This window comes from Phocoena sinus, chromosome 2, assembly GCF_008692025.1.
Source record: "Phocoena sinus isolate mPhoSin1 chromosome 2, mPhoSin1.pri, whole genome shotgun sequence".
Classification (NCBI taxonomy): domain Eukaryota; kingdom Metazoa; phylum Chordata; class Mammalia; order Artiodactyla; family Phocoenidae; genus Phocoena; species Phocoena sinus.
In genome coordinates, this window is record NC_045764.1 from 90044004 (window position 1) to 90063351 (window position 19348).

Below are 19348 nucleotides of genomic sequence, written 5' to 3' on the forward strand. Positions count from 1 at the left end.
ATGGAGACAGAGGAAGGTCATTGAGGAGGTGGTTCAGCTCAAGAGCTAAGTGAAAAATCTGTCTTTTGATTCAGTCCTGCTTGTGGATAGAAGTCATCTTCTGGATGGAAGAGGGAGTGAGATGACCTAGAGTCTTGAATTGGTGGATCTGCAGGAACAGAAACTAAATACAGTGGAGACCTCTTAACTGAGTAACACCACGAGATGGATTTCCTGACAATGTGTCAATATAAGCTAAATATAAAAATTAAAACATGTGCATTGGAACTGATCACGCACTTGTTTTTCCAGATATCAAATGCATTTGTACCATTCTATGAATAAATACGTTTCCCAATATCTAACGGTAAAACAATTCATGGAAAAACTACCAATTAAGGGAGAGGAAAAGACCCATTCAAACAAAAATCCATATACTTTGCCTTTGTGAATGCCACACCCTCACTTTAAAAACTCAGTTCTTCTTTCAAATGACTTTTTCTCCATATATACAAACTATGATCTGTCTATCCGTATAGTGTCAGTGGTAACATATATCAAAATTTTAATTTGAGTTGGATCTTTTAGGTTTATCTCCTAGAGAAATGGAAATTCAAATACATTCAACGTACTAATTAAGGCTTGAATAATCTACATCCTCATATATTCTAAGTCTTGCATTAACTAGGTTGAGTCCTACTTATCAATCAAAAGAAGAGTGTATATCATGAAGTAAGGCAATCTTTAAACGTGAGTAGTGACCACCTTAAATTTCCCTCAAACTTTCATCTGAATAAACCTAAGAAAGCCCATAACCAGGTTACAGTGGACCTAATTTTAAATCTCTCTATATATTAACAAGAATTCTAACGAACATTTGATTACTTACTTCCACTTAAAATTTGAATATGTAAATTTATTGCATATACTCTCATAATTATTAGACCAAGGGTCAGCAAACTATGGCCTTTGGGCCAAATCCAGATCATCATTTATTTCTGTAAATAAAGTTTTAATGGGACACAGTCATTGCTTATTCATTATGTATTGTTTAGGACTACTTTCATGTTACAATGGCAGAAAAAGTAGTTGTAACGCAGACTGCAAAACCTAAAATATTAACAACTGGCCCTTTAAAGGAAAAAGTTTGCCAACCCCTGATACAGACCATTATCAAAACATACATAAGACAACTTATATTTTAAATTGTTTTGAAAGAAAGAGAATAACAAATAGAATTAACATTAGATATGGTTCTACTATAACAAACTTACCATAAACAAAAAGCAAAAGTAACAAAAGTCCCAAGAGGAAACTTTATCTAGCTTTGATTCAGATGAAGAATTTGATCCTATCTTAACATTATCATTTTATTTTTAAGAGTATATACATAAATGTTATGGAATTGACATATTCAAGAGTATGTAAATGCCATGAAACTGTTCCCCCTTAAAAATGGTTAATTTTATGTTGTGAATTTCATCTCAACAAATTATTTTTTTAAGAGTATATACAGTATTTTACAGGTTTCTACCTTTAAGTGGGCCACATTATACTGTAGTGGTTAAACATGTAAGTTACATCTTACCTAATAATGTGGTTTCTCCAAAATCTCTTAGATCATCCCAGACCCTTGTGTATATTTCTTCTTTGCCAGTAGATGGAGACAACACCACTGAAAGTTTAAAAGACATCATTCCCTGTTTAAAGGGAGCTTGCTGGTCTGAAAACTGGGGGAACCCTAACCCAAGATTTCTTCAAAGTTATTTTTTAAAAAGCAGACAGAATGGCTATGCCAAAACTAGAAATCCAGTATTAACTATGGACATCCTCAAAACTTACTGAAAGGGAACTAAACTCTGTACATGATGTAGTAACTAAATCATTTTAAAATACAATCATCTCTATAATTTTTAAGATTCAAATTTCCTGCTCATTGCTCCTGATTTAGGTTAGCTCATTTAATTTTCCTGTTTCAGAAAGTATAACTCAGATATATAAGAAAAAGAGTTCTTTGAATTCCACAGAGGTAGATGCAGTACATATGAAGTTATTTTTATATTAGTCATATGCACTGCTAGGAGCCTTTTATTCAAAATAAGACAACTGTCTGGATCCATAGGAAACAGTAAGAATTTTATAAAGAAGAGAACTAAAGAAGAAATGGTGGAAGCAATAAGAAAAAAATTCAATTTTATGGTCACACTGAAAAGAAATACACTCATGAAAGGGAAATCAAACTCATCTACTCTCCAAGTTTCTTATTTCACTACTAAAAATTATGTAAACAGACCAAAACCATCTATCAGAAATAAATTTCAAATCTGGAAGCTTAAGAAATCACATCAAAATAATTATTTATAGTTTTCAGTAACAGTTTTCTTTTCCAAATTCAAAAGCCTGAAAGCCATTGTTTTTAAGGGCAATTTTGAACATAAAAACAAGGTTATCAAGCTAAAAAGAGAGAACATATTGCCATGCTATTTATATTTGCCACAAGACTCCTGTCCTTGAATTACACTAAACAAGAACAACCTATTTGGCAGAAAATGTCTTAAGAAAAAGATTTACCTTAAACAAGTAATATACAGTTAAAAAGGAATTCAAAACCCTAAAATCCCTCATTTTTATGTATATTTTGCTCATCCTCTGATCTACATCAGAACTAAAATCAGTTTACATAAAAGGGAAATAAATATATTGATAGTATCCAGATATTACCATATCTACAGTACCTTTCTAGGTTAAACCAGAACTGACAATAACTGCTTAAATCCTCTTATGACTGATTACAAGATAACATAGGTAAAGTAGATCCTGAACCACAAACTATTCAACTCTAAAATTTTATGATTTCCGAGCTATAATAACTATTATGTGCCAAGAAAACTATACACATATTCTAACTGCCTATTAAGAGCACATAAACCACCATAAACACCTTTTCATTGTTCACATGGTAAATGTTCTGTGACTTTATTTAGTTAATCCTTGGGTTGGCTTCCACCTGCTAAACAACAAAGTTTTTGACCCTTTCCCAATCCTTCAACAACTGGTATATAAGAAGGTAATGCTAGTTCAACAACAACCTCCATGAACAGAAAGGCACGTCGTAGTTTTTGAAGTGTATTCACATATATTAATTCAAATTATATGATAGGAAAATCTGAAACATAAAGTAAAACCTATGGTCAACACACATAATCTGCAGTGAAATGTAAATGGTATTTGTATTTTGCACTGTTACCTGTCCATCGACACAGAGGAGGAAGAAATACTTATACTCTAATTTTTTAAGTAAAGCAGTAACTAGAAGAGTGTCCTGGAATTCTGTGATTAAAATAAAGTAGATCTACTACACTGCAACCTACACACCATATTACTACAAAAGGCAATAAAAATGACCAACAAGGAATAAGGTTTCTTCCTATTAATTGGGTTTTGGAAAAACAACAACAACAACGCCAAGTGTTAACCTGGCAAGCTCTCGGGGACCTAAGATGTCAGTGTTCCTGCCTCCACCTGCTGGCAAACAGGTTATGAAACTAGCAGAGAGCAATGGGTAAAAAAAGTTCACATTTTTTGGGTAACATTTATGTTGTTTTATGTAGTTATTTATTTAGCATGATGCTACTTTGTGTTACTAAATCATTAAAATACACATGAAATCCATTAGGAATAAACACATTAAATTTCACCAAAAAAAAAATTACAAAAGATTTCTTTGTTCAAAATATCTAACAGGCCAAAACTCAAGTTAAAAAGTTTTAATTACCTGATAAATGACATCTTGAAAAAGGACTGGAAAAGTAAGTGCTGCATCTTCTAGCTCATTTAAACTACAGTGTACTAGTGTTTCATCCTTAAAATAAAAAGGACATATTGAATGAACCAAGATATTACGACATTTCAATTGATAATTTTATGTATTCATGATCACCAAAAACATTTATTAAAGCACCCATTCATACATGGAATTTTATATTTATAATACATTATTGTGTGTGGCATAGCAATCTGGGATAGAATTTTCTAAGTCACTTGTTCTCATGTGTGGCTGCTAGAACAGCAAGCAGCATCAGCATCATCTGGGAACTACTAGTTAGAAATGCAAAACCTCCAGCTCCATTTTTTATCATTCAAACTCAGCAAGGAGTAGAGAGGAACTCAGCAATCTATGTTCCAATAAGCCTTTTAGGTGATTAGGATGCATACGCATGTTTGGCAACCACTGTTCTGAGTCCTGCAGTTGCCAACTTTCTGTTAAGTAAACCACATATAAACTTTCTTAATTTTTTTTTTTACAATTTGCCAATGGAAGTTTAGTATCTAACTATTAAAAAAATATATCTTCTATTTATATATAGCTCCTTATTCTTAAACCTTTTATAAAGAATTTTATTTTAGAAAATGGATATTTCAGTATCTGTTGAACATGTTTCATAGACATAAACATTGTTTAACTAAATTAGCAGTCAATCAAGACTTCTTTCTCATCTTTGATTACCAAGCCCTGTTTTCTCATGAGGAAAAGAAGGTAAGGATCATTCAACGTAAGGTATGTGCAAATATGTATATTTCTCAAATCCTGAAGGATAAAAAAAAAAGGCTTCCATTTGTAGAAAGTGACAACACTTAAAAAAATAAAGCTGCTAGTAACTACCCCCCAAATTTTTCGATGTGTTTAAGATGAATTAAAATGAAACACAAATGCTCATACCTTGTGATTCCACATCTTATTAGCTGGAGTGTTTCTTTTAACCTAAAGTTAAACTCTGGGGAGGCAAAGAGCAAAAAATACTCTAGATATGCCTCCTTTTCTTTTTCTTTTTTTTTTTTTTAACATCTTATTGTAGTATAATTGCTTTACAATGTTGTGTTAGTTTCTGCAGTATAACAAAGTGAATCAGCTATATGTATACATATATCCCCATATCTCCTCCTTGAGCCTCCCAATCCCACCCCTCTATGTGGTCACAAAGCACCGAGCTGATCTCCCTGTGCTATGCAGCTGCTTCCCACTAGCTATCTATTTTACATTTGGTAGTGTATACATGTCAAAGCTCACTTTGTCCCAGCTTCCCCACCCCGCCATGTCCTCAAGTCCATTCTCTACGTCTGCATCTTTATATCTGTCCTGCCACTAGGTTCATCAGAACCATTTTTTTTTCGATTCCATATACATGTGTTAGCGTATGGTATTTGTTTTTCTCTTTCTGACTTACTTCACTCTGTATGACAGACTCTAGGTCCACCCACATTTTCTTTTAATAGCATATCAGAGTACACAATTCAAGGTATTCCCTTAGTATCTTTAAAAAAGGTATTCTCTTTCTTCTAATTGAATCATAGCTAATTCTACTTTCTTCATCTACAGCCTATCTAAATTTTGATCATTCTTCTTTACCCAATTCTGTAAAATTACTCATTTATGCTCACCAATTCTTATCTTTCCCTCTCTATTTACCTCCACATTGGATTAAAAATTATATGGCCAAACTTGCTATCATGACATCAACTGCTAACATAAAAATCTAGCAAAATCTTTTTCAGTTTCTGTACATCAAATCTAAACTACTCATAATCAGTTTCAAAATTTTTCTTTTTTTGCCTACTTATCCTCTAATAAACACCTTAAATACTTAGGCCTTCTGGATGCCTATTTTATTTATATCTCTTTGGCTAGGCAAAGGCTAAGGTGCTCAACTCTCAAAACAACTATATATGCTAGTTAAGATTTTAAAAATATGCTTTCCCTTAAGATAAAAAAAAATTTTTTTAATAAGAACTAAACCACATTTCCAACTATAGGTTACTAGTAACAAAGGCTTTTAAATAGTAAAATGTTTTCCAGTATTATATAATAGATACATATTTTTGCTAATATCAAGAAATTGCCAGCAGATGGTAAATAATGGTGACCATATATTAAATTTGGTTAGGAAAAGATAAGAGATATTCAGTTTTCAAAGCTCTTCTGGTACCCTAAAAAAATATAAATTTTAAAATTCACACCAAGAGAGCATATTAAAGGTTTTATTAGTCAGCATTAAGAAGTCATGCTTTTGAGACTCTATTAATAAAGTTATTAGTATTAGATAATACTAATACTTAGTATTAAGTATTACATAGATTGCCCCTCCCCCCAAAAAAGGAACAAGAAAAGGAGTATGGTCTTGCATGAGGTTAACTCATTAAGATCTAGGTCCTTCAGGGGAACATGACTGTGACTCCCCCACCCCCCAAAAAGGTTGAAATCTAGCCATGAAATTAGAATTTATTGGGACATTAAAAAACAAAACTAAGGGTATAGGAGTATGGGGGCAATAATTAATTTAATTTAAATAGAAAAATAGTGAAATAGCGGGGGTTGTTGGGGGAGAAAAAGAAAGCCTAATTTATTTTCAAAGGGTACTGGAAACCAACAAATTGGGGAGGCCCTGGCATTAGACTGTGCTTAAAATAAAAACATTTCAGAACACCTAAGACATGTTTTTATAGTAAATGTATGTGTAAGGCTATTCATTCACTTGTATTCTTTTAGGTATTTTGGGCTAGTATTTTTAAAAAAGAATTTAACGCCTTTATTTTCCCTAACTCTACAGACAATATACTTACCAAGTCTAAAACTAGGGAGAATTCTGGTGTGCTTCTTGTCTTCAATGGAAGGGCAGGTTTCCTATTTAGTTGTTCTTCTGTCAGTGGTGGAACATGTTTGATGAAATAATAGCTATAAATCAAATTTTAAGAAAATTTCAACATTTCTACTTTTTTGTAAATATAAAACATATTACTAAATTCAGCCCATCTTTAAGTTTTTAATTAAATAATGCATATTTAACCGAGTAAACCAAACTTATAAAACACATAAGTAAAACTGAAAATATACAAATTAGTATTTCAGTAACTCAGCAAAGTATTAATACCTACAGGTCAAATGCTCTTTGCAATATACCATTTAGCCACCCCTCTACACATGTACTTTCATTCCTTTCAAAGAGAGAAAGGGAAAAAAAAAAAACTCACGGGTCAAATACTTCCCAGTCTTCTTCATAGGTGGCCTCTGCGTGGGCTGATGAATAACCACTATCTGGAGTTACTGGTGCTATTTAACAAAGTGAAAAACAAAATGTTGCTTTTACTCACTTAATGCTTCCATGAAGTATACATTTTTACTGCTTTTATTAAGATCTTCCTGAAGCCCTGTGTATTTTAGGTTAAAGATAAGACAGAAATAATTTGTAAACAGTATTTAAAAGTAAATTTATAAACACATAGATCTAACTCTGGATCCAAAGGAAAAATTTACCATTACAGACAAAGTGGCAAGCTATATCATGGCTAGCAAAATTTAAATCCCTAACAGCTAAGAGAAAATTTACTACTTACACTATTTCCTACTATTTACTACTTACACTGTGGAGTATATTATTAGGAAAATACACTCCACAAAATTTCCATTTCTAACTGGATGATGTTTGTATGTATAACCATAAAAATTTCATGGTGCTCATAGCAGTAATACTTCACAAAGTGCACAGTACATACAGGCAGTCAATATATGTGTGCTGACAACAGATCCCAAAGGTAGTTTTAAACCTAAGATCCATGAACAGGCTTTAAGAGGTCTACAAACACCTAGACTTATGAAAAAATGTTTTATGTACATTTTTACAGGATTCTCAAGGTTGTCTATGATCTTAAAAGTTAAGAAATTATGCTGTATATAGAAATCAGTGCTTTAGAAGACCCATTATTTTACTTCTCATTTACAAGCAACTTAAAAATAATCAAGAAACAATTCTGTATTCCACGACACATAGTCCATTCTAAGTTTGAATTAAAATTTGATCAATTGATAAAGCTTTAGAAATTATGTTAGGAATTTTCTAAGACAATATTTACAACTTAAATTCAATGAGACAATGATAACTTACAAGCTAAACAGGTAATGTCTTGGAGATGAAAGTTTAAGGTGGATGCTAGAGACTGAATGTTTGTGTTGCCCTAAAATTCATATATTGAAACCTAATCCCCAATGTGATGGTGTCTGGAGATGGAGTCTTTGGGAGGTCATGAGGTCATCAGGTCATGAGGGTGGAGCCCTCATAAATGAGATTAATGCTCTTTAAAAAAGACCCCCAAAGAGCTTGCAGAGCTTCTGGCATAAGAGGACACAGTAAGAAGACAGCTATCTATGAACCAGAGAGCAGATCTTCACCAGACACTGAATCTGTTGGGGCTTTGATCTCAGATTTCCTAGACTCCTGAACTATGAGAAATAAATTTCTATTGTTTATATGTCACCTAGTCTAATGGTAGTTTTTTACAGTAGCCTGAAAGGACTAAGACAGTGGGCCTCAATAAAAATTGCTGTACTCTCTCTATAGGAATGGAATACTGGTGGATAGTAGTCTTTCAGGATAAAAACTTATGTTTTTTGCTATTACCATGTATTAATACCTTCTGAGACAGAGCCAATACAGTGTGTATGTTCAATAAATGACAACAGATATAAAGCAGAATTTTTGTTCATTTCTAACAACTTTATGCCAGTAACGGTTCATTAGCACAAGGGGACAAATGGAAAAATATATCTTCCTACCACTTTACTATTTCAAATTCCTATTAATCTCAGAGAAAGGGGGACAGGAAGTAATTAGTATTTGAGCACCTCCATGCTAAGCATTTTTCATATTTCATCTCATTTAGCTTTCAAAGCTCTAAATTATTATTACCATTTTAAAGCTAAGAAAACTGTCTCAGAGAGCTTAAATAAGTTATCTAAAGTCACACAGATAAGTAAATGGTAGAGCCAGCCTCCTTCCTTCTTGTTCTCTTTGGCTACGTTCTTGAAGTTGGGGAAAAGTACCACTTTTGTCACTCATACTCATATTTGAAGATCAGCAAAACTTTTACTTCTTCCTTTCATGATCCTCCCAGAGTAACTGCAATGAGCCACCTCAATATCTTGCTCATTTATTTGTAACAGCACTCACCACACTGTACAGTAATTTTTGTGTATACTTGGCTCATCAATTAGATCATATACTCTTCAGGGTCAATGGGCACATCTTAGTCATCTTTATAAATAGTGCCCATCACAAAAAGTACGTGTTCAATTAAATGTTAGAAAAACGAATGAATGAGACAAATGGAGTAAATCTTACTATTCCCCTCTAGAAACTAAAGTTATAGAAATCCCTTCCGGTAGGCACAGTTGTCAGAAAAAAATGAGTACAAAGGTTTATGTAGAAGCACAAAAACAGAAAAAACATCAAAGAAGTCAAAAGCCCTGGCTTTGGGGCTTCCCTGGTGGCGCAGTGGTTGAGAGTCCACCTGCCGATGCAGGGGACATGGGTTCGTACCCCAGTCCGGGAAGATCCCACATGCTGCAGAGCAGCTGGGCCCGTGAGCCATAGCCACTGAGCCTGCACGTCTGAAGCCTGTGCTATACCTTATCATTCACTAGCTTGTAACAACAGGCAAAGTAATCAGCATTAGATTTGCTTGTTACGTTAAGTATTATTCTTAAATTATAACATTATAATTAAACATTATCAATATTAACATTTTATTTGTTATTGATTGATTGAGTGCCGCACCACACGGCTTGTGGGATTTTATTGGGTTGGCCAAAACGTTTGTTCGGGTTTTTCCCTCAAGGTCTTACAGAAAAACCCAAACTTTCTGGCCAACCCAACAGTTCCCCGACCAGGGACTGAACCCGGGCCCTCGGCAGTGAGAGCACAGAGTCCTAACCACTGGATAGCCAGGGAATTCCTTATTTGACAAATTTAAAATAAACCTTGGACTTTCCTGGTGGCACAGTGGTTAAGAATCTGCCTGCCAATGCAGGCAACATGGGTTCAAGACCTGGTCTGGGAAGATCCTACATGCCTCGGAGTAACTAAGCCCATGCACCACAACTACTGAGCCCACGTGACACAAATGCTGAAGCCCACGTGCCCTAGAGCCCACGCGCCGCAATTACTGAAGCCTGCACACTCTAGGGCCCGTGCTCCGCAACAAGAGAAGCCACCTCAATGAGAAGCCTGCGCACCGCAACGAAGAGTAGCCCCCACTCACTGCAACTAGAGAAAGCCCGCGCACAGCAACGAAGACCCAATACAGCCAAAAATAAATAAAATTTAAAAAATAAATAAAATAAACCTTAACTCTATTATGCTGCTTTTCTATTCATACTGATACAGGGTTGCACTGTATATAAGTTTCATAGTTGTATGCATTTTTTCTTTAAATGTATCATGCTGTTTCAATGATTTTTTTTCAAGTTTCCCCTTTATATCAGAGAGATCATCATTTTGCTTCCTTTGCCGAACTTATTTCTCAACCAATATATATGTACTAGGCTCTCTCAAATATCTGGCACCATAAGGAAAAACAAACAAATCTAAAATAAAAGTCTAAGAACTTCTCCTGGGAAAAGATGTCCATCCTCAGTTTTATTTCTGCTTTTAATCATAATGGAATACAATTTCATCTTTTAGCCTTATATGTCTACCTACCACAACCCTCAGAAGTAACAAATGCTGACCTCACATGTTTCTACATTTCCATAACAACTGGCTCAGGGACCTAACAATTATGTTAGGCCTTTAAAAGCATCCAGAATTAGGCTGCAAAGTTTGTGTATAGGAGAGACCCAAGAACAGAAGCTTCTTCTTTGGGAATGTCATCTGTATATGAAACAAATCTGAAGGTATGAGACTACCTCTATGTAAGGACTTCAGACCTTAGGGATCTAAGACTCGTGCAATTATAATAAATATGTTCATAAATGTAAGCATATTATTTTGTTAGCTGTGTTAAATTTCTCTAAGGGGTAAGACCGGTACACATAATTAAACTGTAAAGTGACTAATATGCAGTCAAAATAACCTTAAAAAAATTCAATTTCAAAATGACTGGATTTGGGGGGAAAAGTTTTATTTCCAGTTTTAATTTTATTAACTTCAAGGAAGAAAAACTTATATATTTAATCTGCCTATTTAAGAAAAAATACAGTAGTATTTTTACAAACTATTCATGAAAATGTATAAGAAAAAAAGGAATCTTATTTACCTGTAAGGGGTGGGATATCACGATTAACTGTTTCTTCTGCTTCTTCTAAACCATTTATTGATGACCTCACTTGAACTGCTTGATTTGAGTAAGCTGCTCCATTAGCTGATGTAGTAGTACTGGTAGTGATTTCATCCACCTGTTCCATATCAAGCTGTTTTACTATCTCTTCAGCTTCCACAGCCTGTCCTGGGGAATCGGATCCTGATGTTCCTGAAATCATGATTAATTGTACATTAATCGTCACTTAAAAGCTCACAGTGGGTGGGAAAAGACGGGAACAAACTTAAAACAAGTAATAAATAAGCCTTAGAGAGCTAATGCACAGTATAGTGAATACAGACAACATTATATTATAATCATCAAACCTGCTAAGAAACTAGTACTTAATTACTCCAACCACCAAAAATAAAGAATAATTATATAACATGATAGAGAGCATATGCTAATTATCACTACGATGATGATCAAATTACAATATATAAATTATCAAATCAACATGTTGTACACTTTAAATTTATACAATGTTACATGTCAAATATATTCAATAAAAATTCATAAATATTTAGAAAAACTAAATGGAACAGAAACAAAGCTGAGGATACCATTATTTAGTGACTCTTTACTAGACATTTCAAAAATAAGGAATAAAGACTATTATAAGCTAGAGTAATATTTGTGAGCAAAGTTTTCTTAAGAGTGTTCAAATAGCTTAGAAACACCCATTTATAGTCAAACAAGTCAATTTAGAAGTTTAAAATTTTTAAATGAGATATAATTAACATAACATTGTATAAGTTACAGGTGTACATATTGATTTAATACTTTATATACTGCAATATAATTACCAACTGAGCGTTAGCTAACACCTCTATCCTGCCACATAATTATTTCTTTTTTGTGGTGAGAACATTTAAGATCCAGTCTCTTAGGAACTCTGAAGTATATACAGTTGACCCTTGAACAACATAGGGGTTAAGGGCACTGACCCCCATGCAATCAGAAGTCTGAGAATAACTTTACAGTCAGCCCTCCATATCCACAGTTCCACATCCTCAGATTCAACCAACCACAGATTGTATACTATAGTATTTATTGAAAAAAATCCTTGTATTAAGTGGACCTGTGCAGTTCAAACCCATGTTGTTGTTGGGTCAACTGTCATACAGTATTTTTGACCACAGAACTTCTCTTCATTAAAGCAAATATCATTTATTAAGTACTTACTATGTGCTGGGCAATACACACAGCACGCGCGCGCGCGCGCACACACACACACACACACACACAATTTTCCATTATCCTCAAACAGCTCCTGATCTTTCTAGTACTAAGCATCCTAGCCATTTTGTGCAGTTGTAATTTTTAAACCAGAGACAGTTCTCTAAAAATGAGCTAACTGTTCCCCTAACCATGAGAACCTTTTTATTCAAAGACACAAGAACAATTTCTCAACGAAATTCCATCTCAATAACAAAGATAGAAGCTAGTTTCCTCATTATATTCAACCATCCCCTAGATGAACCCACTGCCCAATTTTTCTTCCACTATGGACTGACCCCAAGTCTCCATTTCTTTATGAAATCCTCTGAATGTCATTGTCAACAACAAAATCAACCACCAATAACTCTCAACTTCCTCACAGAATATTCTTTCTCCCTCATTGCCTCACATTTAACCTTTTTCCAAAAGACATCTCTTTTCCTGATACCCTTCCCTCAAAGCTGTTTATTCTCCCATACTTGTTTCTCAATCAGAATTCATTTACCTCCACTGCCGCCACCAGATCATTGGTTTTCCACTAATGTGTCAAAATGTTTGCTCCTTTGAGATTGCTGTCACCTGGCTATACAATTCTTCGCTTATGCCCTCTGCTGTCACCTACCATCTATTGCCAGCATCCTCTCTCAATCTCAGAGGAATTTAACACCTAGATACCAGTTTACTGCTCTATTAAATGCCTATATAGTTATTACAGGTGATGTCAATGACTCATCCAATAACTAACCCTCAAAGGTCTTGCCCTATTTAGCCCCAACTACATTCGTAATGCTCTTTAGTAGTTATTACCATGGTTACAACCTGGACACTATCACAGAGAAACTGTTCACCTCTGAAACCTATAATTCAAATAATTAATCTCCTACCACGACCTCCTAATCTTCTAATTAGCTATCTAACTATCTATCTAATATTTCTATTACATGTGATCTTCACTTTTGATAAAAGCCAATCTCTTTTATCCAAACACATCCCTCAGTGGCTTCTTCTCCACCCTCCTCATCTAGTTAGACTTCATGGTGTATTATTTAAACCACTCTCAAGCCAGCAGCCTCACTGTCCTCGCTTCCTTGTCTTTCCACTGTCATTCATCATAGAAATCCCTCTTGAATCAATCTAACAGGCTTCTCAGGCACTAGACCCAGGTAATAAAGAAAACAATAGAATTATAAAGACTGATTGTACTCCAAATAAAATCCTCTAATCTTAGCTACGCCTATAGCATGCTGCTCAGTATTTCTGTGTGTGAGTCATTCAGCTTCTTTTACTTATACCCAATAGCAAACATTCTAAACCTTCATTCTCTTCAATCCCTGCCACCAGGACCATCTCAGCAAAATGATACCATGTCCTCCTTCAAAGAAAAAATTCTATCAAACATGAACTACTGTTGCCCAAATGTTCTTTCCTCCAGCATCAGAGAAAAATGTCTATTCTCCTTGTTTCAATTCTAATCCTTCTACCTGTTCTCTTGATCCCATCCCTATCAGTAGATCCTAGAAACTTTCTTCATGAGTTTTTCTTTTTCCCTTATGTTTAACCTATTAGACTCTTCCCTGAGGCTTAACAACATGCTTGCTTCTCACAAACACAAAACATCCTTTGAGGCTTCATGACCTCTCTAGTTTTTCTCATATTCAAGTTCCTCATAACAGTAATCTATATGTGCTGATCCCTTTCTTACTCTCCATTTCACTCTTTTAACCCATGGATTAGGCTGCCAACTCCAATCACTCCTCTGAAACTCTTCTGGCAAACGAAACCAATGACCATCTAATTACCAGGTTTAATGATACCTTTTCAATGCTCATTTCCTTTCCTTCTATCTTTACAATTGTTTGACCCTCGGTTTGACAGTCTCTTCTTTTGGCTTCTATGACTCAGTTTCTCCTGGTTTCCTCCATTTCTCCTTTGTTGGCTTCTTTAGCTTTGTCCAGTCCTTAAATGTCTTTCCCCAAGATTCTGGTCTTAGTTTGATGAACCAAATGGACCATTTAGTCCACTGGTTTCAATTAATATTTGTAAGCTAATAATACCATGCTCTACTGCTTATTCAGATTTCTAAGCCCCATACCTGAATGACAAATTGTTAGTAGACATTTTTATTTGGTCGTTTCAAGGCCTCTCAGGCTCAGCATGGCCCAAATTAAATTCAATTATCTATCTCCCAGGAACTTACTTTTCTCTCTTGAAAATCTAATGTGTACATCTTACTCTCTCTCTTCCTTCACCTCCAATCTGTTTCCAAAATTTGTCCATTTGCATCTTTGATCCTTCTTTTCTTCTCTAATACTACAAGTAAGGTTGTATGAAGTCTCACATGGACTACAAGTCTACTAATGTTCTCCCTGCATCCAGCCTCTTTAGAATTTAGCCTACATGCTACTGACAAATAGATCTTTAGAAAACACAAATCTGGGCTTCCCTGGTGGCACAGTGGTTAAGAATCCACCTGCCAATGCAGGAGACACGGGTTCGAGCCCTGGTCCGGGAAGCTCCCACATGATGCAGAGCAACTAAGCCTGTGCACCACAAATACTGAGCCTGCACTCTAGAGCCTGTGAGCCACAACTACTGAGCCTGTGAGCCACAACTACTGAAGCCCGCACGCCTAGAGCCCAGGCTCCGCAACAAGAGAAGCCACCGCAGTGAGAAGCCCGCACACTGCAACAAACAGTAGCCCCCGCTCGCCGCAACTAGAGAAAGCCCACACACAGCAACGAAGACCCAACACAGCCAAAAATAAATTAAAAAAAAAAAAAGCTGTAAACTTAAAAAACAACAACAACATAAACCTGTTCATATTACTCACAGTTTAAAACCTTTCATTCATCCCCCCATGACTAAGGATAAAGTTCAAAAACCCTACAAAATTGGCTCTATAATCTGACTTCTTTATAATTCTCCTATCTTATCCCTTCCCATGCACTCCTCAAATCTGATGCTCCATCTGTGACAAACTAATTTGTTTCTGAAATACACTGTACCTTTGCTTACACTGCTCCTTCTACATGGAATGCCCTTTACCATCTTTCAAGATTCAGCTTTTCTATGAAGCCTTTTGTGAGCCACCACCCAGAATACAGGACCATTCCATTCTTTGAATACTGTTCCATACCTCTCTCAAGGCACCTATAAAAATTTATTATACTTATCACAATGGCTGGAACATAGTAGATGCTCAATATTTGTTGAGTGAACTGGACTCTTCACTCCTCACATTTAAGTATAACTACCCTTTCTCATGGATTAAGAGGCTCAAGAGTTTAAAGAACTGGTCCAGTGTAACATAAGTAAACAGTGGCAGCTGGGAACAAATTTAAAACAAGTTTATCTAACTCCAAAGCCTGTTCTTTTCCCACTACACCAGCATTTCCAAAGATGTTTTAGGAGGCACTAGTTCTAAAAGATGTTAAGATGTTAACAGATGTTCCACACAAGAGTACTTGGTCAGATATGTCTAGGGAATACTGGGTTAAACAAAGTTAAAGGTAGTTTTTTGTTTCTATTCTAGGACTTCACAGTTCTTTAATGTGCTAATATACATTACTTCTGCCCCTACATCATCTTGATTTTACAGTGCACCATTCTGCCTTTTAAAAATTGCTTTATCATCCAGAAATCAGGCAACAGTTATTTAATGCCTATTTCCCATGTGCCCAATACTGTATCAAACAACATGGCAGATGTAAAAATAAAGACATGACCTCTTGCCCTCAAATAATCTAGAGACTAAATTATCATGTATGAAATTAGACATTAATTATCAGAAAAAATAGGACACCAGATAATTTTAAAAAGATATGTTGAGAAAGAGGCCATTTTTAATTTTTTTGCAAAGGCATACAATGGGAACCTTCAATTCATGTGAATTAGGGTAGTTTTACTATTTGTCTAAACTGAAGATTCCCTACGGGGGGAAAAAACAAGCAAATGATAATAAAAATAAATTGTATTACCAAAAAAAAATCTGGTTTCAACTCACTCAAAATATTCAACAAATTATACTTTACTAATCTAGAATATTGAAAATGCTTCTCAATTCTCTCCTGTACACACTCTAAAGATGCAGAAGTCATCCCAACACAGAAAAAATAATACTTTCCCTCCAGCCCAAAGTTTATCATCTAGCTTTTCAGATAGTTAATTAAACATAACCTACATTTATTTCAGTCACTAAAAAAAAAAAAAAAAATGCCTTTTAGAAGCTGTGTATTTTGGGGACTTCCCTGGTGGTCCAGTGGTTAAGAATCCACCTTCCAATGCAGGGGACTTGGGTTCAATCTCTGGTCGGGAAACTAATAAGATCCCACCTGCCGCGACGCAACTAAGCCTGTGTACTACAACTACAGAGCCCACACGTCACAACTGGAGAGAAGCCCACGTGCCGCAATGAGGAGCCCACACACCGCAACGAAAGATCCCGTGTGCCACAACTAAGACACGATGCAGCCATAAATAAATAAAGTAAATAAATATAAAAGAAAGAAAATATATTCTTTAAAAAAAAAAAGTCTGTGTATTTTTAACGAGGCTGAAAACAAACATAAGATGCTAACAAAAATACGCCAAAAAAATCAAACAGATCTTTTAAAAAGCCAGGAAAACGATTAATCTTTTAAACCCAAATTATGGTTAATGACTTATATTTACCATTTTTATTTGCTGGTGAAAAAAAGTTGAAGACAGGAGAAAATATGGTCCCCAACAATGTAGTCCTTGGAGGACTGCCAGAGGAAGGATTATCTTCTAATTTTCCATTTTGTTTTACATGCTGATTTGTCATTTCATAACTACCAGCTTCTAAGAAAGAAACAACAAAAATAGTTGCAATCTAGAAAACATGACTTTCATAAATGTGTTCTAAACCATTCATTATAAAAATAACTTTTTCCCTCAAAATACATAAGGAAAACTGATGAACATTAATGTTAAAAAGCTTATTATTTCAAGAAATCCTGAGGTAAATCACTTGTAAATCAAATGATCTTTACAACAAATTTATTTATAATGGTTTATAAATGCTAAAATTTACTGAGTTTTTACAAAGTAGATTTATATCTGGAATTACACAGACTGAAAGTCTTCAAATCAACACAGTGTAACAGAAAATGAAATAAAACTCTTTGTAAGTAAAGCAAGCAAGTTACAATATGAAAAACACAAATGCAAGATTTTGTCTTTGTTTATTTACATTTTGGGATGCTGCCTACTTCACAAAACTTACCCCCCAATCTATTTCTAATGAGTAACAGCTAAATAAATAGAGGCAACTAGTTCTACTGAAGCAGAAGACTATATATACAGCAGTGTCAAAAACTACTTATAGATATTGTGAGGCACCATTTCAGAGTAGTTAGGAAGAATAACCAGTTTTTTTTTAAGTTTCTTATAAATAAAAGAAATTTAATGGGTTTTGGGAAAATATAAAATACAAATGTCTTAATAAATCATCCTTGACCCTCCACAACTTTAGCACATTTCTTTCCTTCTTTGTTAGTGCTCTTTTAACTTGTCTATCCCTTTTCTCCCTTATGGTCAATTCTAACAATGGAGATACATCACTGCATTAAGAGGAAAGAGGTAGGGAATTATTATCACTGCTGTGTTTAAAATAGTATTGGTTAAAAGGTAGCACTCCATGCTCTAAAGTGCTATTCTGTATAGGTTTCTCTGCTTGTCCATCTTTTTTTTCTCCTTTTTGACTTTGAGGAGCTTGTCAGCAATACAATAAGATACTGATCTAGAAAAGGATTTATAAATAGCAACAACACTATTGGCTTTTGGGCTGGATAATTCTTTGTTATGGTAGGATGTCCTGTGCATTGTAGGATGTTTAGCAGTGCCCCTGACCGTCACCTGCTAGATGCAAGTAGCAATCCCTCCACAGGTTGTGACAAACCAAAAAGGTCTCCATACACTGAAAAGCATCTGCTAGGGGACAGAAACACCCCTAGTTGAGAACCGCGGACCTGAGAGCTTCAAGCCCCCTCTATAGCTCTGAAATTCCATAATCCAGAAACAAATTCTTTGTACATATTTCAAATAAATTAAGTCACAATTATTACCGCTTTAAGAAATGAGTTTCATATACATTTTCATGCTAAACAGTATAAAGCTAGTTGCTCTGCCTTTGTCACTTTAATTCATCAAAGTAGATTTACATTAGGAAGGTAAATTTTTATTTACTTCATGCCACTAATATTTAATACAAAGAAGATTACAAAAATAAGGCAGAAATTGCTCAAAGTAGATTTTTAAAAACAGAACACAAACATGTCAAGTGAGAACTCTTACACCTAATAAAGCAATATGTAAACATTAACAAACCTCCATTTACTTGACTTTTCCGTCTTACTCGAGATATCTGTTTGTTAGGCTTTTCTCCTGCTCTTGGTGTTGATGTGATCAAATTATTATCTATATCACGTTCAATTCTACTCCGTTTTGAAGGATTTTCTCTCTCTTCCTTAAGATATAAAAGGGAAAAACATGCATTGAACAGTCATTCTGCTTTACAGGTTACTTTTTTTTTTTTTTGCCACACCACGCAGCTTGTGAGATCTTAGTTCCCTGACCAGGGACTGAACCCGGACCCATGGCAGTGAAAGCACCGAGTCTTAACCACTGAACTGCCAGGGAATTCCCTACAGGTTACACTTACCATTATCAATTGATGGACACTTAGATATGGTTGTTTCCATATCTTGGTTACTGTAAATAATGCAGTGAATATATATATATACATATATGCATATAACACACACACGTATACATACATACATAACAATGGAATATTATTTAGCCATAAAAAAGAATCAACTCTTGCCACTTGCAACAACATGGATGAACCTAAAGGGCATTACACTAAGTGAAAAAAGTCAGAGAAAGACATATACCATATGATCTCACTTACATGTGGAATTAAAAAGCAAAAACAAACAAAAAACAAAAACAGCAAGTTCACAGATACAGAGAACAGACTGGTGGTTGCCAGAGGCAG

General features: G+C 34.9%; 1 protein-coding gene across 1 annotated transcript in view; it reads right to left on the reverse strand.

Annotated features, from left to right (window-relative positions):
• Window positions 1–19348, reverse strand: part of CTDSPL2 (CTD small phosphatase like 2) — a 69053-nt gene that overhangs the window by 15204 nt on the left and 34501 nt on the right. Inside the window, 6 exon segments of the mRNA XM_032623079.1 lie at window positions 3755–3841; window positions 6598–6709; window positions 7006–7084; window positions 11065–11277; window positions 16999–17148; window positions 18676–18814. Coding sequence (XP_032478970.1) covers window positions 3755–3841; window positions 6598–6709; window positions 7006–7084; window positions 11065–11277; window positions 16999–17148; window positions 18676–18814 — 780 coding nt within the window.